At 38.6% G+C, this 22,341-nt stretch overlaps 3 protein-coding genes across 4 annotated transcripts; all 3 read right to left on the reverse strand.

The window, feature by feature from the left end:
• Positions 1 to 423: 423 nt before the first annotated feature.
• Positions 424 to 1,839, reverse strand: HBM (hemoglobin subunit mu). 2 transcript variants are annotated; one of them, XM_074286440.1, is made up of 3 exons: positions 1,690 to 1,839; positions 975 to 1,179; positions 424 to 629 (listed from the first exon to the last, which is right to left on the reverse strand). In XM_074286440.1, the coding sequence occupies exons 1-3, from the start codon at positions 1,779 to 1,781 to the stop codon at positions 501 to 503; spliced, it is 426 nt and encodes a 141-aa protein (XP_074142541.1). In that variant the 5' UTR covers positions 1,782 to 1,839; the 3' UTR covers positions 424 to 500. The 2 variants fall into 2 exon arrangements, with proteins under 2 accessions (XP_074142541.1, XP_074142532.1); XM_074286431.1 differs by lacking the exon at positions 1,690 to 1,839 and adding an exon at positions 1,410 to 1,580.
• A 2,699-nt stretch (positions 1,840 to 4,538) lies between these two features.
• On the reverse strand, positions 4,539 to 6,545 carry LOC141549850 (hemoglobin subunit zeta-like). Its single transcript, XM_074279837.1, has 3 exons — positions 6,380 to 6,545; positions 5,294 to 5,498; positions 4,539 to 4,837 (listed from the first exon to the last, which is right to left on the reverse strand). The coding sequence occupies exons 1-3, from the start codon at positions 6,472 to 6,474 to the stop codon at positions 4,709 to 4,711; spliced, it is 429 nt and encodes a 142-aa protein (XP_074135938.1). The 5' UTR covers positions 6,475 to 6,545; the 3' UTR covers positions 4,539 to 4,708.
• An 8,955-nt stretch (positions 6,546 to 15,500) lies between these two features.
• LOC141549851 (hemoglobin subunit zeta-like) lies at positions 15,501 to 16,799 on the reverse strand. The gene is made up of 3 exons (XM_074279838.1): positions 16,634 to 16,799; positions 16,000 to 16,204; positions 15,501 to 15,769 (listed from the first exon to the last, which is right to left on the reverse strand). The coding sequence occupies exons 1-3, from the start codon at positions 16,726 to 16,728 to the stop codon at positions 15,641 to 15,643; spliced, it is 429 nt and encodes a 142-aa protein (XP_074135939.1). The 5' UTR covers positions 16,729 to 16,799; the 3' UTR covers positions 15,501 to 15,640.
• Positions 16,800 to 22,341: the final 5,542 nt, after the last annotated feature.

Consider the following 22,341-nt stretch of genomic DNA (forward strand, 5'->3'; position numbering starts at 1 on the left):
TGGTCCTTTGATTTTGAGAATTGGGAGTGGGAAAAGAGTGGTTGGAATGCAAGAATCCCTTAAGAATCCAATAGGTATTCTTGGGCCTTTCTTCTTTAAAGTGTTCACCAGTCAGTCAGTCAATAAACATTTATTTAGCACCTACTATGTCAGGCAACCGTACCTGGTTTAAAGGTCTTAGCCTTCAAATGGGTCCCCTAAGCATAACAGAATCCACTCTCTGTAGCTCCTCCCAGTCACTGGATCTCCAGAGATTCTCTGTTCCATCCTCTTGGTTAAAAAAAAAAAAGAGGGGGGACAAGGAGTTTTCCTGCTCAGTCCAACCCCACATTGCTAAGATTGCTCCTATTTCCAGATTGTTTTCCTTGCCAATTATTGACCAATCCCACATAGCTCATCCTATTCAAGACAAGGCAATGACACTTTAGAGAAAACTGAGGATTTTATTTTGTTTTGGAGGATGAAAGAAGACAATTTCTTTTAGGGCAACTCAGGCTTCCTCAGTGATATTTCTCTGTTAGGACCACGGCCACATTGGTCAGAAACTTGTCCCATGCTGCATGCATCTCTGCAGTGTATTCTGTCTGCAGGTGGGAAGCCAGCATCACTTGGAAACAATGGATCAGGAACTGCAGCAGGGCAGAGAGGATGGAAGGCATCATTAAGACTCAGAGACCATTTAGAACCCATGACTTTCTCTCTGAATACTAATTCCTGCCCCAACATCCATCCTGATGGGAAAAGCCAGGGGTGTCTGGGCTGGGCGTTCCCCATCTTTCCCCATTTACAGTAAAGCAGATAGAATCGGTAGTTCCCTATGACTGATGAGATTCCAATTCCTGTGTCTAACTCATGCGGGTGGATGGGAAAAGACAGTGGTGTCAGAGTGGCTGGTGAACTGACAGTGTTTGAGTGAGAAGCCTGAAGATTGGGAAGAAGAATGAATGGATGGAGAGAAGGGCTCCCAGGCTCACATGGAAGTTGGTCGGTTCCACCCTTAAACTATAGGCGTGCAGATCCGCCAGACCGCTCAGGGCAGTCCGAAGATCATACATGTGATCCACGGCCACACCCACGGCCATCAATATCTGTTCGCCGTGGTTCTGCATCTGGGCTAGTTCCAGGCCAGGGATCAAGGGTGGGAAGTAGCTCTTCGTGCTGGGATATACGGTGAACAACCTGTGGATAGTGGAGGAAAGAAAGGAACGTGAGCAGGAGTGGGAGCACTACCATTCTCCCCGCGATCTCCTTTCTATTCTCTCTGGCTTGGTCCCAACCAGCTCCCCTCGGGAGGTGAGACTGCTCCCCTCTCGCGACGCCTGCCCCCAGGGTCTACTCCCTTTAATCTTAGCTGCTTTAACTTGACACACTTTAAACCCTTCCCAGGGAAAAGGCTCCCAAAGCGGTACCAGATTCCTTTCTTCATCCTCCGGATCCGCATCCTTTTAGCTCTCGTTAGCCGCATCCTCCCCATCAGTCTAGAGACCTCGGGATGCTCCCTCCCGCCTTTCTTCATCCCTCTTCATTTCCCTTGGGTGTCCTTCCCCCAAGATCACCTGGGACATTCTCCCCTTGTCCCCTAGGCCCTTCTCTCTCATCTCCTGGGTTGGGGGAGGCGGACTTCGTGCCTGCCCTTGCCCCGCCCCCGTATCCCACCCTACTCCCTCCCCCACCCTATCTGAGCATCACCTCTGCAACAACTCAGTCCCGAAAATGGCCTCATGACCAGAAATGTAGTTCCAAATCTGGACGATGTGGCTCCGTTCCTCAGCGCTGAACATGGCTTCGAACCCGTGCCCGCTCTAAGTCCTCTGTAGTCTAAGATATAGGGGCGCCGACCGCGGTCAGAGCCCTATTTATCACCGCGCCAACCCTGGCTTGCCTACCTCTTATCTCCCGCCCAGCTAATGCATTTCTGGGCCCTAGGAAACCCACTGCCTTCCTGCTGTGGTTCCGGGGGAACAGTTTAGATCCATACTAAAACAAACCTCAGTTCCTTGGACATTCTGTGCTCTAGGAAAATGAATGAATAAGAGAACTGATAAATCACTGTGAATTTGAATTAGAGAATGAATGAATTAGAGAATAAACTAAATAAAATTAGAGAATAAATTGGAAAATAAAAAATGAACGAATGAGTCCTATTTTTGGGAGTCTCCAATAAAAAATAGGCGAGGTATTCGCTACTCTTTCATTAGAATGATGGCTCTAAGTCTTTTGATTGTTCTGAGCCTCAGTTTCCCCATCTATAAAATAAGAGGGTTAGACTAGATGGACTCTAAGGCTCTTGGGAACATTCTGTGTTTACAAATCTCTTACAATTCTGAAATTCATTAACAATTCTAATAATATGTATCTAATATTACATATGTATATATATGTGTGTGTATATATACATACAAAATGTATCCAGGATAGTGAGGCATCCTTGTTTAGTAAGTAGAGGGCTGCCCTTGGTGTTTGGAAGATGCTGACTGGGTCAATGTGCTGTGATTTGACTTCTCAGTGCCCCGGATAACTGGAATAAACAGTTACAAAGCAGTTGCCCACATGCCCTTTTCAAGTTCAGACCCTATGTCCCCAGTCTGTATAACTACTTTCCTGTCTAATCACTCTACTTTATATTGTCCTCTATTTCTGATTTTTTTCTCAATTTTAGAGAAGAGAAAATTCAAGTCTAGACAGTGAAAGTAACTTACCTGGGGCCAAAGTGACACAACAGGGTCTGTGGTATCATGAGTCCTCAACCAAGGAATCTTTGTACCATTGATTCTGGGCTCTGGGCTCTTCCAAGAAAAGCACAAGTGGCATTCCCACTTCCCAGGTCTGGGGTCAAGACCACAACCCACATCTCAAATACAGCCTTCTCTAGAGAGAGTCTCTTGGTCATTTCTCCACCCACTTGAAACTTTGCCCTAGCCTGCAGTCCCCACTTTGTGATTCAGCCCTTTAATCTGGAATTTAAACCATCTTAATCCCATCTTTAATTCTGCTGTTCTGTCCAAATGTACCTTACTCTGGGACAAGGGTCAGTCAGAATTGGGATTAGAGACTGAACATTTCTGAAGTCATTAAGAGAATGTCCATGCTTATTTAAACTCAGTCCATCCCTTTTCTTGAGAGCATCCTTATTCTTCCAGGTAACCAAATATTACACTTGACAGTCATCCTTGCATCTTCCCTATTCCCAGAGCCCATCAGTAATAAAGCTTTGAACAATTTTTTCTTTACAACATTTTCCATATCTCTCCTTGGTCCCCTTTTATACTCTCACACAACCAATACTCCAAGAAGAGCCCTCGTTATATTTCTCTCACCTGGGCTACTGCTTCCTAAATGGATTCCCAGATTCTATCCTCCACAAAGCTGTCAAGGCAATCTTCCTAAAACTGTATGGTACTTGCCTGCTGAACAGTAGTGAGAAACTTATTATTTCTAGAATAAAGTTTGGCATTTAAAGTCTTTTCCAATCAGACTGTGGCTTGTCTTGGTAAGCTTATTTCACATTTTTCCTCTTTATATACTCCATTCTCTGTTCCCACTAGACTGGTTTAGTGTTCCCTGAATTCAATATTCCATGTTGCTCTCCCGTGACTCCTTTCTCTTGGAATCCTTAGATTCCTTCAAGATTCTTCTGAAAGATCATGTTGGTGTGCTCTGCCTCCTCAACTTATGCAGTTAAACTTGTATCCCCTCAAAAGAAGGTAAGCTTCCCAAGGTCAGGAACTATTTTTATTTTTTCTTCATATCCCCCCCATCTAGCACAGTGCCTTAGTCAAAGTAAATGCTAAACAAATAGGATTGCATTGGGATAAACACTGATTGCCCTTAATCCTCCTAGTGGAAAGAAAATTGGAACTGAAATCTAGAAACTTCCTGCCACACACTATTAAGGGGCTTTTGAGCTGACTATTTAATCCCTCACATTTATACAGCTCTTTATAAGTGAGAAAACATCTTTCTTCCTATTGAGTAGATAGTACCATTATTATTACTCCCATTTTGCTGATGAGGAAACTAAAGAGAAATAATCATTCCTGTCTCATTCAATTCATTGCCCCCTTCTAGTTTTGACATTTTTGTCTTCAAAGGTCCCTTCCAGCACTGATAGTATGTATTCTGTATTTTAAGTTCCAGTTCTAACATTCTGTGGGGTATGGTTCTGTCCAAATTTTCACTTATCTCCTACCTCTGTCCACTGACCTCTTCCCCACTGGGCTTTCAGTTCTTGCTTTTCCCTCCTATCATCAATAATTCCCCTTCAGAACCATTGTCACTTCTTCTGTAGCCACTGATAAATTAGATGAGTTTGATTTTGCCTTAAGAAAAAAAAAATTCCAAACAAAAACATTGGTAAAGCTTTATTTTGGGTGCCCTAATGGACTACAACTTTGACTTCAAACCTACATCTTATTCCTTTTTTTCCCTTTTTCAAAGAATCTGAGACTTTTCTTTATCTTTAATTGTTTTGTTTTTTGTTTTTTTTTTGAATGGAAACCATTAAAAAAAAGTCATGAAAATAAACACAGAGACTGAGATTTCATTTATCTGTCTATTTATTAGGCAGATTAACTGTCCATTCTGTCATGAAGGACAAAACTGTATTGGGGAAGGAGGAGAGTACAAAAGAAAAAAAGGTGAGATGAAACTCTAGAGCTCAATGACAGTGAAATCCCCTTTGTCTTCCTAGGCCTCTGGTCCAGAAAGCTCATCTGTACTTCTCGGTCAGGATGGCGCTCACTTTGGTCAAGAATTTGTCCCAGGCAGCATGGGCCTCTGCAGTGAATTCAGCAGGGAAGTGGGCGGCAATAGTAACCAGGATGGTGTGAGATAAAAGCTGCAAAGACAAAAAAGAGAACAGGATGAAAAACTGGTAGACTAGGAGAATGAATGGGGCAAGGAATTAGTCAAGTAAGGGTGAGAAGGGTGAGAAGGTGACAAGACTGTTGGGGAGATGGGAAAGTTAGGAATTGAAGAGATATCAAAAACTAGAGGAGTAAGGGATGAGACAGAGGAGACGGAAGAGAAGCAGAGGAATTATTGAGTGGTTAGAAGAGAAAAGAGGTAAGACATTAAGGGATGGAGTACAGAAGGCAGGGAGATATTGAGGTATAGAAGAAAAGTGGAGAGAACATTGAGGGGATGCAGGAAAAAAGAGAATGAGCCTCTGGGGAACAAGGAGAATGGAATGGACCCCTCATGAACTTGGTTCTTACTTCTTGAGATCAACTCTCTCTCTCTAGGGCCCAGACAATGGCCACATCTACTGCCCATCTTGGGCCCAGTTCCTCACCTTGAAGTTGACAGGGTCCACTCGGAGGATGTAGGCATGGAGTTCGCTGAGCTTGGACAGGGAGCTCTCCAGGTTGTCAATGTCCTTGACAGCATCCCCAATAGCACCAATCACCTTGGAGCCATGGCCACGGAGCTGGGCTGAGCCGTGGTGCAGGTCAAAGTGGGGAAAGTAGGTCTTGGTCTGGGGATAGCTGACAAAGAGTCTGGGGAGAAGAAAGGGTAAAGTCTTAACTGACTGAGGGAAAGGTGCAAATGCTGTGATCTGCTCTTTCCCATGACCTTCATCTCTCTGACAATCACTGTTTCTATCTTTAAAATGGAAATAGCTACAGTGACACTATCTCCCTCATAAAAGAAAGACTTCTAGGACTGTAATGTGCTATAGAACTCTAGAGCATAAAATGTCAGAACTGGTAGAGATTTTGGAATAAGAATATAGAATGTTAAGAACTGGAAGAAACCTTCACAGATAGAGCTTAGAATGCAGAATCAGAAAGTATAAGATATTTTATAAGAACTTTAAAGTATTTCTATAATCTGATAATTAAGGGCCATAGGAATTGTTAAAAATTATTGCATAGCAATGCAGCAATCACTGGGAGTACATTTCATTTTCACCTATGGTCTCATCTTATGGTTTTCTAAAGAGATACTTTATAAGACTAGAGTGAAAAAGCAGATGGAGGTGACCTGAGAGATCATTGACTCCAAACACCTCATTCTATGAATAGAAAAAAAAAACACAAAAAAACAAAAAAACCAACAACCCAGACCTAGAGAAGTTAAGAGGAAACTTGTCCAAAGTTAGACAAATTATCCTGGCTCTTCACCATCCTTATATTCCCAGGTCTGATTCCTAGAAATGATTTCAAATAGAACCTCAAACTAAGGTTCAAGGCTTTACAAGGCCAGGATAAAATATAACTCTATGCCCTCTTTGTTCCAGGTCAGGGCCAGCTTGGCAAGGTGGAAAAAGGACCTGAGAAGGACCTGAGTATCACTATCAAAGTCCCTAGGCTCCTTAACAATCCCCCAAAATAGCCTCTCCTCCAAATTACAAAGTACAGGTGGGGATTATTCTTACCTCTCCAAGGCTTCGGTACCAATGGAATCAGCCTGGGTGCTGACCTTGGCCCAAATGGCAGCAATGAGAGCTTTGTCGGTCTTGGTCAGAGACATGGTGGCTGTATGAAGGGTGAGCTCAAGTTATTCCTGCAGTGGAAACTCAGGAAAAACCTTGGTTGGTTTCTTCTCCCCTATGGTCAACCTTATATAGGGCCAGGAGCAGAGCACAGCTGGACAGCTGCCCATAGTCATTGGCTAGTGGAAAGGAGGCCTCCCAAAGAGGTGGAGTCATCTTATCTCCCTTAGAGACAATGACTTGGTGGGCAGAAGGGCTAGGGTTTGATGGGGTGGGGGGCAGTTAGGGTGTGTAAGACAGGGGGCTATCAGGTCCTTCCATCTTCACAGAGGGGGGCGTTGGCCATAACCCTGAATACAAGGTCCTAGGGGGAGATATGGAGGCCGGAGGGTCCCAGACCCTGCTAACTTGTAGTTTTACTGGACTGCAAGTCAAGAGCTAAAGTTCTGGCTCTGTGGCTAATTTAATTTTAATTCTAAGCATGTCTCTTCCCTTCTCTGAGTCTGTTTGCTCCTCTATAAGATTGAATAGACTTGGGAAGTATCACTGGGTTGTAAAAAGCATGGCATGAGAAGAGTTCAGTTTAAATGCTTGTTCTACTACTTTCTTTTTTTTGTTGTTGAAGAAAATAAATTTATTACACAAGTCATTTACATACAAATTTATTACATAAGTCATTTAGTTTCACCAGATTTACAAAACCTGTGCAGAAAATTGAAGTATTATACAGAAAAAGCTATAATTAGAATATTACTCAATAAGACAAATGTGACCAAATGATAAATACATAAATGGTGATTAAAATAAATTATGGAAACAATAAAGTATACATCAAAATAAAAACAACAAGGTTAATAAAATAAATATACTAAATTTATGAGGCAGTTATGCATATTTATTTCATTAAAAACTTATATTAATTGAAGAGGAAACAAAAATTGAATAGAATTTAACATTTTTTTTATTATAGCTTTTTATTTACCAGAAATATGCATGGATAATTTTTCAGCACTGACAATTGCAAAACCTTTAGTTCCAACTTTTCCTCTCTTTCCCCCACCCCTTCCCCCAGATGGCAGGTTGACCAATACATGTTAACTATATTAGAATATAAATTAAACACAATATATGTATACACGTCCAAACAGTTATTTTGCTGTATAAAAAGAATCGGATTTTGAAATAGTGTACAATTAGAGTTCTTTCTGGGTGCAGCTGGTTCAGTTCATTACTGCTCTATTGGAACTGATTTGGTTCATTTCATTGTTGAAGAGGGCCACGTCCATCAGAATTGATCATCATATGGTATTGTTGTTGAAGTATATAATGATCTCCTGGTTCTGCTCATTTCACTCAGCATCAGTTCATGTAAGTCTCTCCAGGCCTTTCTGAAATAATCCTGTTGGTCATTTCTTACAGAATAATAATATTCCATAACATTAATGTACCACAGTTTATTCAACCATTCTCCAATTGATGGGCATCCACTTATTTTCCAGTTTCTGGCCACTACAAAGAGGGCTGCCACAAACATTCTTGCACATACAGGTCCCTTTCCCTTCTTTAAAATCTCTGGATATAAGCCCACTTACTATTTATTTCTTAAAGAGATTAAAGGAGTAGGTAATAAGGAAACCAAATTAGCACTCTTTGCAGATGATATGATGGTATAATTAGAGAACCCTAGAGAATCAAGTTAAAAACTACTAGAAACAATTCACAACTTTAGCAAATATAAAATAAATATATATAAATAGATATAAATCCACATAAATCATCAGCATTTTTATATATTACCAATAAAGTCCAGCAACAAAAGATACAAGGAGAAATTCCATTTAGAATAACTGTCAATAGTATAAAATATTTGGGTATCTATCCACCAAGGGCAAGTCAGGAATTATTTATTTCTTGTGGCCCAATGCTTTAACTTTCCTGGGCCTCAGTGAGGAGATTGACCTGCTCACTGGATAATTTTGAGTGTCTTTCCAGTTCCAAATTCTAGAGGATCTCTAAGAGACCTTCTAGGATTAACATTTTGTTAGTTCATGCACTTAGTTAAAGAGCACATGCTCATTAACAATATATGATTGTACCAAAGGATAGATCTTGGGAGGCTTTGGATATAAGTGGGAAAAGAATGTCACAAAGAGGGAGTGGGCTTGATTAAAATTCTCCACTTGAAATCCACTTCTCCAATTTCTCAAAGCTCAGTACCCAGCACACATTGATCTCATTTGAACCCCTGTATTTTATATATCATTTGTATGATTTATGTCTAATTTCATGCTATCTTGTGGTGGTTTCCAATATAACATGTGCTTCCCCAACAAGTCTTGGAGATCTCTGTCAAGATTTTTGGGTTATGTTCCTTTGTCTCTCAATGGAGTTCACTTAAGGCATAAGGTTATAATAAAAATTTGATAAAGAAATATCTACAAATGGAATGATTGAGAACTAAAAGGAGAAAGCAGGAGAGAGGAAATCAGAAGAGAAGAAAGAAGAGGGGAGAGGAGAAAGGGAGAGAGAAAGACAGAAAACAAGAGAGAGAAAAAGAGACAGAGGAACAAAGAGGCAGAGACAAGAGAGAGAGAGAGAGAGAGAGAGAGAGAGAGAGAGAGAGAGAGAGAGAGAGAGAGAGAGAGAGAGAGAGAGACAGAGACAGAGAGACAGAGACAGAGAGACAGAGAGACAGAGAGAGACAGAGACAGAGAGAGACAGAGAGAGAGAGAGACAGAGAGAGAGAAGAGGAGACAGACAGAAACAGAGACAGACAGAGACAGGCACATAGAGAGAACTAGGGAAGCAAAATGGAAAAAAAATTTAAAAGGGACAGAAAGGAGAAGGCGACAAAAGAAGATAAAAGAAAGAAAAAGGGAGAAGAAAAAAGAGATATTTAAAGCTTTCATAGTGTGGTTTCAATTTTCCTTTTCATTTTTATTTTATACTAAAACCCTTTCTATGTTCTAGCTAAACTGAACTGCTAGCTGACCCCTAATCTCCTTCTACCCTTTCCCAAGTCTGTACATTTGCCCAGAGAGATGTCTATGTCTAGAATATATTCTTGCCTCAGCCCCATCTCTTTGGAATTCTCTTTTTTTCAAGGTTCACTGTTAAGTATTACCTCTTCTCAAAAGCCTTTCTTGAGATTCTCTGAGAATTGTAAAGTTTCTATTAAAATTTTACTGGAGCATTCTTCCCCACTTAAAATATATATATATTTTTCAACTAGATGTAAAAATTAAATGTAAAAAACATATATTTTAAAAAGATTTTGGGTCCCAAATCTTTTTCCCACCCTCCCCTTCCCTAAAACAATCCGATCTAAGTTATACATGTACAATCATATTAATCATGTTTTCACATTAGTCGTGTTGTGAAAGAAGAATCAGAATAAAAAGGAAAAACCATGAGAAAGAAAAAAAAAACCCAACAAAAAGCCTAGGGATTTCAAAGGACTAATCAAACTTTTCTATTGCCCTTCCTCCCTGTCTAGTCTCCCTCTTCAATAAACCTTATCTCTCCTATCCCCTCCAACCAAGCCACTTGGCCCATATATTTTTACAAACTCTGAAAAAAATTGAATTGCATCATAAAATTTGGGCTTTTTGAACAGTAACACATCTATTCCCATTTACAACATTGAATTTTGGTTTAATATGACAATTATAGTATGGATTAGCAAGGGGACAAGCAGGAAAACCAATTAGAAAGGCAATTAATATTCTAGGGGAGAAGTTTGTTCTAGCTTGGTGGCCTGGTACATAAAAAGGAGGGGAAGGATTTGACAGATATATTAGAAGTTGACTGACCAGGGCTTAGAAAGTGATTGGGTATGAAAGCTGAGAAAGCGTGAAAAGTAATTTTTTACCAAAGTTCAGGATTAACTATATCACTATCCTACTCAATACACTCCAGTATTTCCCTATTACCTTTAGGATCAAAAACAAAGTCCTTTGTCTTTTAAAATCCTTCCACAACCTGGTCTGGCCTATCTTTCCAGTCATAGGACATCTTGTTCACAAGGATAGCATGAGATTTCCTTCCCTCCTTCCCTCCGTCCCTTCCTTCCTTCCTTCCTTCCTCCCTCCTTCCCTTCCTTCCTTCCTTCCTTCCTCCCTCCTTCCCTTCCTTCCTTCCTTCCTTCCTTCCTCCCTCCTTCCCTCCCTTCCTTCCTTCCTTCTTTCCTCCCTCTTTCCCTTCCTTCCTCCCTTCCTTCCTCCCTCTTTCCCTTCCTTCCTTCCTTCCTTCCTCCCTCCTTCCCTCCCTTCCTTCCTTCCTTCCTTCCTTCCTTCCTTCCTTCCTCCCTCCTTCCCTCCCTTCCTTCCTTCCTTCCTCCCTCCTTCCCTCCCTTCCTCCCTTCCTTCCTTCCTTCCTTCCTTCCTTCCTTCCTTCCTTCCTTCCTTCCTTCCTTCCTTCCTTCCTTCCTTCCTTCCTTCCCTTCCTTCCTCCCTTCCTTCCTTCCTCCCTCCTTCCCTTCCTTCCTTCCTTCCTTCCCTTCTTCCCTCTTGTCTTTCTTCTCCTCCTAGGGAATCATATCCTTCCCAGAGGGTGCTCTATCCAAAGGAATATACATTTTGCTTGCTGAAACCTAGCAAGATATCTTTATTGGTTAGATTTCTTTTATATGGATCCATCCCAAGCTTCACATGGTCATTGTTAGGGCTGTATATATATGTGTGTATATATATATATATATATATTTTTTTTTTTGACTAGGTAAGAGGTCATTCTTTGCCTTTTTTTTTTTTTTTAACCTAGTCTTAGGTGTTGCCTCAGTCAAACTAAGAACTGTTAAAGACCTTAGCTTAAAAAGGCTAAGATCTCCCACAGCATGTAGGGCTATCTCCAGCCATTCTGATCTATATCTTGCCGCTGTACTCACTCAGATGGCTCTGGAGGAGAGAATGAAGCTGGTGACATGTACAGTCCTTCTTCACTTAAATCCAATTCACTTGCAAGTTATGTTATCACCTTCCTGAGGTCATGGTCCTCTTTGAGAACAAAGGACAAATAAGTCCAGGCAAACTAGCTTTCTTATTATATTTCACTTACTATTTTCCATCTCTCATCTCTGTTTTTTGATATTGTCTTTCCCCCATGCTTTGAAAGCACTTATTCCTCACTTCTGCCTCCTAATTCCTTTCAAGACCTATTAGACTCACCAATTTCTAAATAGCTGAAGGATACGAAGACAATTTTCAGATGAAGAAATTAAAACCATTTACAATCATATGAAAGAGTGTTCCAAATTCCTATTGTTCAGAGAAATGCAAATTAAGACAACTCTGAGATACCACTACACACCTGTCAGATTGGCTAAGATGGCAGGAAAAAATAATGATGAATGTTGGAGGGGATGTGGGAAAACTGGGACACTGATGCATTGTTGGTGGAGTTGTGAAAGAATCCAGCCATTCTGGAGAGCAATCTGGAATTATGCCCAAAATGTTATCAAATGTGCATACCCTTTGACCCAGCATTGCTACTACTGGGCTTATATCCCAAAGAAATACTAAAGAGCGGAAAGGGACCTGTATGTGCAAGAGTGTTTGTGACAGCCCTCTTTGTAGTGGCCAGAAACTGGAAACTGAGTGGATGCCCATCAATTGAAGAATGGCTGAATAAATTGTGGTGTATGAATGTTATGGAATATTATTGTTCTGTAAGAAATGACCAGCAGGATGATTTCAGAAAGGCCTAGAGAGACTTACATGAACTGATGCTGAGTGAAATGACCAGAACCAAAAGGATATGCAATAATACAATACAATACATACAATAATACAATAATACAGGATTATATGATGATCAACTGTGATGGACTTGGTTCTTCTCAACAATGTGGTGATTCAAAGCAATTCCAATAGGCTTGTGATGGAAAATGCCATTCCCATCTGGAGAGAGAACAATGGAGATTAAATGTGGATTGAAGCATACTATTTTCATCTTTTGTTTGTTTGTTTCTTTCCTGTAAATTTTTCCCTTTTGGTCTGATTTTTCTTGCATATTATGAAACATATGGAAATATGTTTACAAGAATTGTACATATTTAACCTATATCAGGTTGTTTGCTTTCTTGGGGAGGGGGAAGGGAGGTAGAAAAATTTGAAACACAACATGCACGAGGTGCTGCAATATTAGTTAAAGGATAAAGAAAAAATGCCTTCTGCCCTAAAGGAACTTCCCTTCAATGCCTCCTCTCAGTAGCAGTGATACTTTGGGCCACCTCTTCTCTTTGACATTTTTGTTCTTTTTGTTTTTTTTTTTAATTTATGTATTAGTTTTTGTCATTTACTTTTATAAAATTTTGATTTCCATTTTTTCTCCCTCCCTCCTTTTCTCCCTCCTTCTCTCCTTTCACCCCTCCCCAAGATGGCAATCTGATATAGGTTATACATGTACTATTATATTAAACATATTTTCACATTAGTCATGTTCCAATCAACAAATATTGACTGAGACTTATCCTCTTCCCCAGGTTTATAATGATAATGATAATTAATATAATGTGATAATATAATATAATATAATGAAAAGATTCAAAGTCAGAGGAACTAGAATAAGTCTTGTCTCTGAAGCTGTATATATAATGTTAGTTGTGACTTCATATCCCTGGGTTTTAGTTTCCTTATTATGTAAAATGAAGCAGTTGGATTATGTTATCTCCAAGGTTCCTTCTAACTCTTAATTAATGAACATGGGAAATTCAGCTCCTTTGAAACTTTGAGGCTCCAAGACCATGAAAGCTTTTCCAAGTAGTTTGCAATTTTAGAAACTTATGCTATCATGTTAAAAAAAAAAAGCTTTTAAAGGTCTCTCTTGAAAACCAACTATGAAATAGTTACTATTCTGTTATTTTATTTGCAAGATTTTAAAAAAATTTATATTTTAATGTGTTCTATGCTCTTGTAATTAGCACCAAGTAAATTAAATTTATGCTGTTTTATATTACACAGTAAATTTCATTTTGAAATTCATAAAGTTTCAGGTTGCTAAAATAGAAACAAACAATTTTACTGCATGTAAAATGTTAATATGAAGTGATTGTCTTCTTTATCTATAGATGAGACAATGTATAGGAAGAAACCAAAAAGATATATATGAGTATGCTATTTGGTATGGCACAAGTATACCTGTACACTATTAGTATAGGCTTAATACACTATGATTCTACCCTACCTCATTCCTGTTACCTTTTGTAGAATTTTTACTTTATGAATATACTTGAAAAACAATTCATATTCTTTAATTAATATTTTTAAATTTTATACTTTTTTTGGACAGTAAATATGCATGGGTAATTTTTTTTTTACAACATTATCCCTTGTACTCACTTCTGTTCCGATTTTTCCCTTCCCTCCCTCCACCCCTTCCCCTAGATGGCAGGCAGTCCCATACATGTTAAATATGTTATAGTATATCCTAGCTGCAATATATGTGTGCAGAACCGAATTTCTTGTTGCACGGAAAGAATTGGATTCAGAAGGTAAAAATAATCTGGGAAGAAAAACAAAAATGCAAACAGTTTACACTCATTTTTCAGTGTTCCTTCTCTGGGTGTAGCTGATTCTGTCCATCATTGATCAATTGGAACTTCTCTTTGTCGAAGATATCCACTTCCATCAGAATACATCCTCATACAGTATCATTGTTGAAGTGTACAACAATCTTCTGGTTCTGCTCATTTCACTCAGCATCAGTTGATGTAAGTCTCTCCAAGCCTCTCTGTATTCCTCCTGCTGGTCATTTCTTACAGAGCAATAATATTCCATAACCTTCATATACCATAATTTACCCAACCATTCTCCAATTGATGGGCATCCATTCACTTTCCAGTTTCTAGCCACTATGAAAAGGGTTGCCACAAACAAACAATTCACATTTTAAGATTAAAATAGTTGATAGATCACTGATATTTTTCTTTTTGTTTTTAAAACATATTAAAAGTTTGTAATAATGTAAAAAATGGATTTTAAAAATACACAAATGCTATCAAATGTAAATTGAATAAAACGGCATAAATATATCAAAAGTATGTTAACAAGCTATAATTAAAGTAAGTATAAACATCTTGTCCAAACAATTTTTTACGTTGAGTAATCCTTTATAAGAGGCAGCCAAGTATAGTGGGCAGAGAGGGAGAGCCAGTCTTGAAGTCAGGAAGACTTTTCCTAAGAAACATACAGGCAGCATGACTTAATCCTTCAGTAGGTGACACATTTTTAAGATTATACATTGCAGAGCAAGTGTCTGAATGCATTTGTAGGAATGTCCTCCCCAGAAATTCCCTTTACTAATGGAATCACAATCAAATAAATAGAAATTCTTCTTCTTCTTCCCCCCCCCCCGCCCCCCAAGGCTGGGGTTAAGTGACTTGCCCAGGTTCACATAGCTAGGAAGTGTTAAGTGTCTGAGACCAGATTTGAACTCAGGTCCTCCTGAATTCAAGGCTGGTGCTCTATCCACTGCACCACATAGCTGCCCCCTTTTTCTTTCTTTCTTTCTTTTTTTTTTTTTTTTTAGAAATTCTTTATAAAGATGGGAGCGCATGAATAAAAATGGAAATTAGAAGGCATGGAGAGATTGTAATGAACATCATTTCAGGAAGGATTCCTCTCTTTTCAACGTTGAAATTGAAGTATTATGATAATAATAGTTTACATATTAATTGTAATATTACTAGATGCCCTACTGACAGGTTTGGCTTTTACAAGTGGGGGACAGAGAACCCTGCCTATGCATACACATCAGATCAACTCACTGAAGCATAGTGAGCTTATCCACATCTGAATCATATTTGTCTAGATTTCACACCCACACACATATACCCCACAGCTTGGCCATAAATCCTAAGTTTTCTTTCTGTTTTGGCCTGGATAGTTAAAATCTATGGTTAGGAATAAAAGTGAAACAATGGACGAAGAAACACTTTTACAGGTTAAAATCATGATAAAATGTTTGTAATTGTGGCTATCCCTTTCCCATCTCTGCCTTGGATCTATACCAAGGGTCAGTAAAGTAATGACTAAAACCCAGAAAAAATAACCAGAGAGACAGAAAATGAAGTTTATCCATTTATTTGAGGGTCATAGAGGACAAGCCTGTAGGACAGGCACCAGGAGGGAAGGGTGCCTGGACCAGGGTAGGGAATGGGTAACCACCCAGCCCCTTCTGTCCTCCCAGAGCTCTAGATCCGGGAGCTCATCTGTACTTCTCGGTCAGGACTGAAGACACAATGGACAGGAATTTGTCCCAGGCAGCATGGGCCTCTGCAGTGAAGTCAGCTGGGAATCGAGCAGCCACAGTGACCAGGAAGGTGTGAGATAGGAGCTGCAAGAGAAAAGGAGATGAGAAAATAGGAACTGGGATAAGTGAAGGAATTGAATCATTAAGAGAGCAGGGGACAATATATTAGGGGTAGGATGAGAAACAGATGAGGTCTTGGGATTAATTGAAAACTGAAAGGATGAGACATAGGGGGACAGAGAAATGGGGGATGCACCCACTCCCACTCCTTGAGGATATCAAATCCAGTGCCCTTCCTGATCCCAAATTCTCACCTTGAAGTTGACAGGATCCACTCGGAGGATGTAGGCATGGAGTTCACTGAGCTTAGACAGGGCACTTGAAATGTTGTCAATGCTCTTAACAGCATCCCCGATAGCGTTGACCACCTTGGAGCCGTGGCCTTGCAGCTGGGCTGAGCCATGGCTCAGGTCAAAGTGGGGGAAGTAGGTCTTGGTCTGGGGATAGCTGACAAAGAGTCTGGGGAGAAGAGCAGGTAGAGTCTTAGCTGAGGCTGAGAGAAAGGAAAAGGGAACCATCCTTCCATGTGGTTCCCTGATCTCCATTCTGTTCAACTCGTCATTGTGTGTACAGAAGTACTATGGTCAGGATGGGGAAATGCAAAGTTGATGATACTGCTTTAAACTCAATTTCTTTTAGTAGTTTTTTCAAATAATATAACCTTTAATCAACTCTTTATCCACTAAGCATCCCAATCTTAAGTCTGATATTCTACTAATCCCTGGAAATGACAATGCTCTTCTGACTTCTGTATTGCCCAAAGGCAAGTGGTAGTAGACTTATAGCTTAGAACTTTCTGATGGTTCTAGGGGACTAAGAAACTCAAATCCCTAATGTTATTAAGAATGGGAAAAGTATGGAATCCCTAGCCCTGGGACCCACTCTTACCTTTCCAGAGTCTCAGTACCAATGGAATCAGCCTGTGGGGCAATCTTGTTCCAGATGGTGACAATGATGGTCTTGTCGGTCTTGGTCAGAGACATGGTGGCTGGGTTTGGGTTGAGCTTGAGTTCTGCTTGCAGTAGAAACTCAGGACAAACCTGTGTGAGTGTCTGTTCTCCAAGGCTTTCTTTATATACGATTATGACCAGAACAGGGCTGGACAGCTGCCCCTAACCATTGGCCAGGAGCGGTGAGGGGACAGCCCAAAGAGGTGGGGTCATCTTATCTCTGACCAAGACAGAGGTCTGATGGACAGATGGGTCAAGAGGTGGGGAGAAAGGCAAAGGGCAAGAGTGGTCTATCAATCTCTACCATCTTAACAAAGGTTTAGAAAGAAGGTGTTGGCCACAACCCTGGTTACAAGGTCCAAGGGGAAGATATGGAAGTTTCAGGGGCCCAGGTTCCAGTGACCCAAAATCATAATTGAATTTATTAACTCAGAAAGCCCACAAGCACATATCAGCATATTAACAATTTATGCCTGACCTTTAAACTTAGTTTATAGCTGTGTGACTTTGGAAAAATTCTCTCTTTGGGGTTCTGCTTTTTCCTTTATAAAAGGTGAGTTTGGAACAAGAGTTTTCTCAGGTCTTTTCCAGTTCTACCATTCAAGGATTATATGGCATATAGGAATAGGACTGGACTTAGGTTTTCATGGTACAGGGAACTTTCATTTGGATGAGAAAACTCCATATATATATATACATACATACATATATCCCCATATATGCAGATTGGCACCCTCTCTGCAACTTACAGACTAAAATTGAATGGCTTTATTAGTCACATAGCTACCATGGCTTAGTAGAAAATAACCATTGAGGCAGGATCTTCTTGGCTTTGAGACTGGCTGTATACCTGCCACATGCGCTGACCCTTTGATACATGATAAATGATATTCAATGTATTCTTATAGAAGCAAAACTTCAAGGACCTGGAGATGAAAAAAGGACAGAAAGATGAGGATAAAAGCCCAGCTCAAGGTCTATCTTCTCTAAGAAGTCCTTTTTGGTCTTATAGTCCACATTGATCTCTTTCCTTTGAATTCCTAAAGAACTTAAGACTCTACCAGCATACAACTTAGCACTTAATTATATTCTACTCAATTGCATATAAAAATAATTTAAACATTCATTTAAAAAAAATTGAGTCCCAAATTTTCTCTTTCCCCCTCTTCCCTTCCTAAGAGTGTAAGCAATTTGATATAAATGACATGTGTGCTCCTAGTAAAATATGTTTCTATATTAGTTACATTGTAAAAGAAGAAACAGATTAAAAAAACATGAAAAAAGTGAAAAATGTGTAATTTGAAGTTCATTTAGACTCTACCAGTTCTTTTTCTAGAGTAGGTTATATTTTTCATCATGAGTCCTTTGGAATTACCTTGGATCATTTTATGGTTGAAAATAGCTAAATTATTCACTTTGTGAATCATTGTACATAATGTTTTTCTGGCCCACTTCACTTTGCATCAATTTATGTAAGGCTTCCCAGGTTTTTCTGAAATCAGTCTGTTCATCATTTCTTGTAACATAATGGTATTTCATCACAATCATATACCATGACTTGTTCAGTGATTCTCCAATAGTTAGGCATTCCCTCAATTTCCAATTCTTTTTTCAAATAGTATTTTATTTTATTTTTTTCAAATACAAGCAAAGATAGTTTTCAATATTCACCTTTGCAAAACTTTGTATTTCAAATTAGTTTCCAATTCTTTGCTACCACAAAGAGTTTCTATAAACATTTTTGTACAAATAGGTCCTTTCTCCTTAAACAAAACAAAACAAAAAAACAACTAACAGTAGTATTGTTGATTAAAGGCTATGTATAATTCTTTGGGCATAATTTTAAATTGCTCTCCAGAATGGTTAATTCCCACTTTTTGGGGGGCATGTAGCTAAAAAAGCTTGTAAATAAAAAGAGTTTATTTACAAGATATATGCATGGGTAATTTTTCAGCACTGACAATTGCAACGCCTTTTGTTACAACTTTTTCTCTCCTTCCCTCCACCCCTTCCCCCAGATGTCAGGTTGACCAATACATGTTAAATATGTTAAAGTATAAGTTAAAAACAATATATGTATACATGTCCAAACAGTTGTTTTGCTGTACAAAAAGAATCAGACTTTGAAATAGTGTGCAATTAGCCTGTGAAGGAAATAAAAAATGCAGGCAGACATAGCGGGATTGGGAATTCATGTAATGATTTATAGTCATCTCCCAGAGTTCTTTTGCTGAATTCCCACTTTTCTTAAATGTACCTCATATGGCATGGTTTTACATCCCATCACTATCCTGGTTGACTTACACTGGATACATACAATTGGATACAAGTTCTACTCAAGTATAGTGCACAAAATTGAACTCAACAATTCACATGAGGTCTGACTTGTCCAGAATAGATGATTCTAGGACCTGATTTTTACTTTATAATTCTCTAGTTATAGCCATGAAAATAAGTGATATTATTGTTTCTTGTCTTTAGACTGAGAGTCAAACCTCTTGTATTTATCTCAATCACTCAGATCTGAGAATAAAAAGTCCCAAATCATTCCCATAATCTATAAATCCATTTTCACCAGAGGAGTGCTGAGGAGAAAAGTTGTCTTTTGTGGTTGGTTAGTCATTTCAACTGTGTCCAACTCTCCATGATCTCCATTTGGAGTGTTCTTGGCAAAAATACTGGAGCAGTTTGCCATTTTCTTTTCTAGCTCATTTTACAGATGAGGAAACTGAGGTAACAGAGTTAAGTGACTCTTCCAGGATCATGCAACTAGTATCTTAGGCCAGATTTAAACTCAAGAAGATAAATCTTCCAGATGCTAAACCCAGCTCTCTAATCATTGTGCTACTTGGCTACCCTAGTCAGATTGCCTAGAATTATCCTAGATATCTCCTTTACAGTGAAGATTTTAAAGATCTATTTATCTTTGAAGTAATACAGTATCCAGGAGGCTGCTGATAGACTGATTGAGTTCTTAGGAAAAAAGAATGAGGAAAGAGGAGAAAGAAAGAAGAGAATAGAGAAAAGATGACATGCTATAGGGGAGACTTTGTGGCAAGATTGCTAGATTTAAACCTGAGTCTGAGTCCCAGTTCTGACACTTAAAGTCATTTCATCTCTCTAGGTTTTAGTTTCTTCATCTGTAAAAAAAAAAGGATACTCATTATCCATTGTCTACCAAAAAAATCATGCTACACACTGGAACAAATGCAAAGTTTGCATAGAACATGATCCTTACTTTCATGAAGTTTGTAGTGTAGTAGAAGGATATGTATCATAGTACAGTAATAATTACATTACTAAGTCACTTGTGATTAATTCCCCAAGAGATGTAGGTTCAAGAATGATATCCGATCCAAGACAATTCCAAAAAATTCATTATGGAAGATGTTATCTTCCATACATTTAGTGAAAGAGCTATGGAGTCTGAATGCATGCTATTTTTACTTTTAAAATATTTTTTTCTCTTTTGTTCTTTTTCCTTTTTCATGACATAACTAATATGGAAATATGTTTAACATGATTGACCATGTAAAATCTTTATCAGATTGCTTGCCATCTTGGGGAAAGCAAGTAGGAAGGAAGGAGGGAGAAAAAATGGAACTCAAAATCTTATTTTAAAATTAATGTTGAAGATTATCTTTATATGTAATTGATATTTGCTTTTTAAAAAAGTGACATCTGATCCTTACTTATTAGAATGTTGGGGAAAGATGAGTTATAACTCATAACATTTGAATTGAACATTAAAAGATGGGTAGGAATTTGACAACACAAGTATAGAGAAGGTATGGGAAAAAACAACATGAGTAATGGCAAAAAAGAAATTATAGAGGGATTTTCACATCAAATAACAAGTATCCTAATTTGGATAGAGCCTACAGCATGTGTGAAAAAAGATTCAAAAGGTAAGAGGATATCATATGGGGAAAGGCATTTAATGCCAGGCTAGAAAGTTTGAACTTTACTCAGAAGGCAATAGAAAACTATTGAAGGAATATGAGCAGAGGAAGGTGTCCAAATCTATAAACAAGAAGGTAAGTTGGACATCAATGGGAAGATGGGTTATCTAACAAATAAAATCATGAAAATAAAGTGCTTTAATTTGGAATTATGCCTGAAGGACAATAAAACTGTGCATATCCTTTGATCCAGCAGCGTCACTACTGGATCTGTATCCCAAAGAGAATAAAAGAGGGGAAAGGATCCATATGTGCAAAAATTCTTGTAGCAGCCATTTTTGTGGTGGCAAGGATGTGGAAATTAAGTGGATACTCATCAATTGGGAAATGGCTGAATAAATTATGGTAAGCAGGCTAACTTCAGAAAAGCCTGAAAAGACATATAAACTGATGCTGAATGAAATGAGCAAAACCAGAAGACATTGTACACAATAATAACAAGATTGTATGATGATCAACTGTGATGGACCTTCCTCTTTTCAGCAATGTAGTGATCCAAAACTATTCCATTAGGGGATAGAAAATGCAATCTGCATCGAGAGATGCAGAGATCCAGAGAAAGAACTATAAAGAATGAATGTACATTGACACATGCTATTTTCACTTTTTGTTTTTATTTTTTTCTTTCTTGTGAATTTTCCCTTTTGTTCTTATTTTTCTTTCACAACATGACTAATATGGAAATAGATTAAAAATGATTGTATATGTACAATCTAATATATATCATATTGCTTGCTATCTTGGGGAGGGGGAAAATAAGAGACAGAGGGGGGAAAATTGGAATTCAAAATCTTATAAAAATGAATGTTGAAAACCATCTCTACATGTATTTGGAAAAAATATAGTAATATTAAATTAAAAAAAGAAAATAAAGTTTATGATGTTTACATATACTTGTGGACTTTTAAATGTGTAATTATTTTCATTTTTCTGCACATGGACTGACATTAATAAAAATAATGGTAAACAATCCTTGGCATTTGAAATGCCAATTTTTCAAATTGTTTTCACAGATTTAGAAGCAGTGACTTTGGGCAAGTCATCAGCCTTTCTGGGTCTTGTATCCTTGATCACAACAAGCCCTGGATTCTTCTCCGATTTATCTCCCCTCACCCCCACTCCTGCCCCTCCTTAAGGGGTAGGAAGTTTCTGGTTAGGGTCAGCCTCTCAGTGGAAGAACAAAGACCTGGATTAAAAGATAGGACACCAAACTCCATTCCAGTGACTATATAAGTTTGGTGTGGGATATGGGGAAAGGGAGAAGTAATCTGACTCCAAGATGCTTCTTTAATGGGACTTTTAGGTGAAAAGTTGAAAAGAAAAAGCAATGAGAGATTTGATGGCTGTCTACTCCTGCCAGACTAACTCCATTTTCTTTCTTTTTTCTTTTCTTTTTTTTTTTTTAATGGAGTTATAACAATGACTCATTGTGGGATCCAAGACAGTTTGTGTTTCCAAGAAGTTTCTTTTGATTTTCTTTTAGACATGATGGATGACCAGATGAAAATGAAGTTAGATTCATAATTAGTAAAATGAATAGATTGGACCAGAAAACTGCCAAATGTTTTCTGGTTATGTGGGCTATGTTCTAAGATTCTTTCCCATTTTAGTCTTCTATGTTTTAAGTTCCCTTTTAGTTCTTATATAAGGACTCTGTTTTATTTGTATTAAATTGAGTCAGACT

Source organism: Sminthopsis crassicaudata, chromosome 1 (assembly GCF_048593235.1).
Source record: "Sminthopsis crassicaudata isolate SCR6 chromosome 1, ASM4859323v1, whole genome shotgun sequence".
Taxonomy (NCBI): Eukaryota; Metazoa; Chordata; class Mammalia; order Dasyuromorphia; family Dasyuridae; genus Sminthopsis; species Sminthopsis crassicaudata.

What these genes read in the sequence shown, in the direction of transcription:
- HBM (XM_074286431.1), bottom strand. Translation starts at nt 1,516, where the DNA reads ATGAAGAAAGGCGGGAGGGAGCATCCCGAGGTCTCTAGACTGATGGGG. An exon ending in AGGATGAAGAAAGGAATCTG is followed by an intron (nt 1,180 to 1,409) that starts GTACCGCTTTGG and finishes CACTATCCACAG; the next exon opens with GTTGTTCACCGTATATCCCA. An exon ending in TGGAACCGACCAACTTCCAT is followed by an intron (nt 630 to 974) that starts GTGAGCCTGGGA and finishes GCCCTGCTGCAG; the next exon opens with TTCCTGATCCATTGTTTCCA.
- LOC141549850 (XM_074279837.1), bottom strand. Translation starts at nt 6,474, where the DNA reads ATGTCTCTGACCAAGACCGACAAAGCTCTCATTGCTGCCATTTGGGCC. An exon ending in GGTACCGAAGCCTTGGAGAG is followed by an intron (nt 5,499 to 6,379) that starts GTAAGAATAATC and finishes TCTTCTCCCCAG; the next exon opens with ACTCTTTGTCAGCTATCCCC. An exon ending in TGGACCCTGTCAACTTCAAG is followed by an intron (nt 4,838 to 5,293) that starts GTGAGGAACTGG and finishes TTGTCTTTGCAG; the next exon opens with CTTTTATCTCACACCATCCT.
- LOC141549851 (XM_074279838.1), bottom strand. Translation starts at nt 16,728, where the DNA reads ATGTCTCTGACCAAGACCGACAAGACCATCATTGTCACCATCTGGAAC. An exon ending in GGTACTGAGACTCTGGAAAG is followed by an intron (nt 16,205 to 16,633) that starts GTAAGAGTGGGT and finishes TCTTCTCCCCAG; the next exon opens with ACTCTTTGTCAGCTATCCCC. An exon ending in TGGATCCTGTCAACTTCAAG is followed by an intron (nt 15,770 to 15,999) that starts GTGAGAATTTGG and finishes TTTCTCTTGCAG; the next exon opens with CTCCTATCTCACACCTTCCT.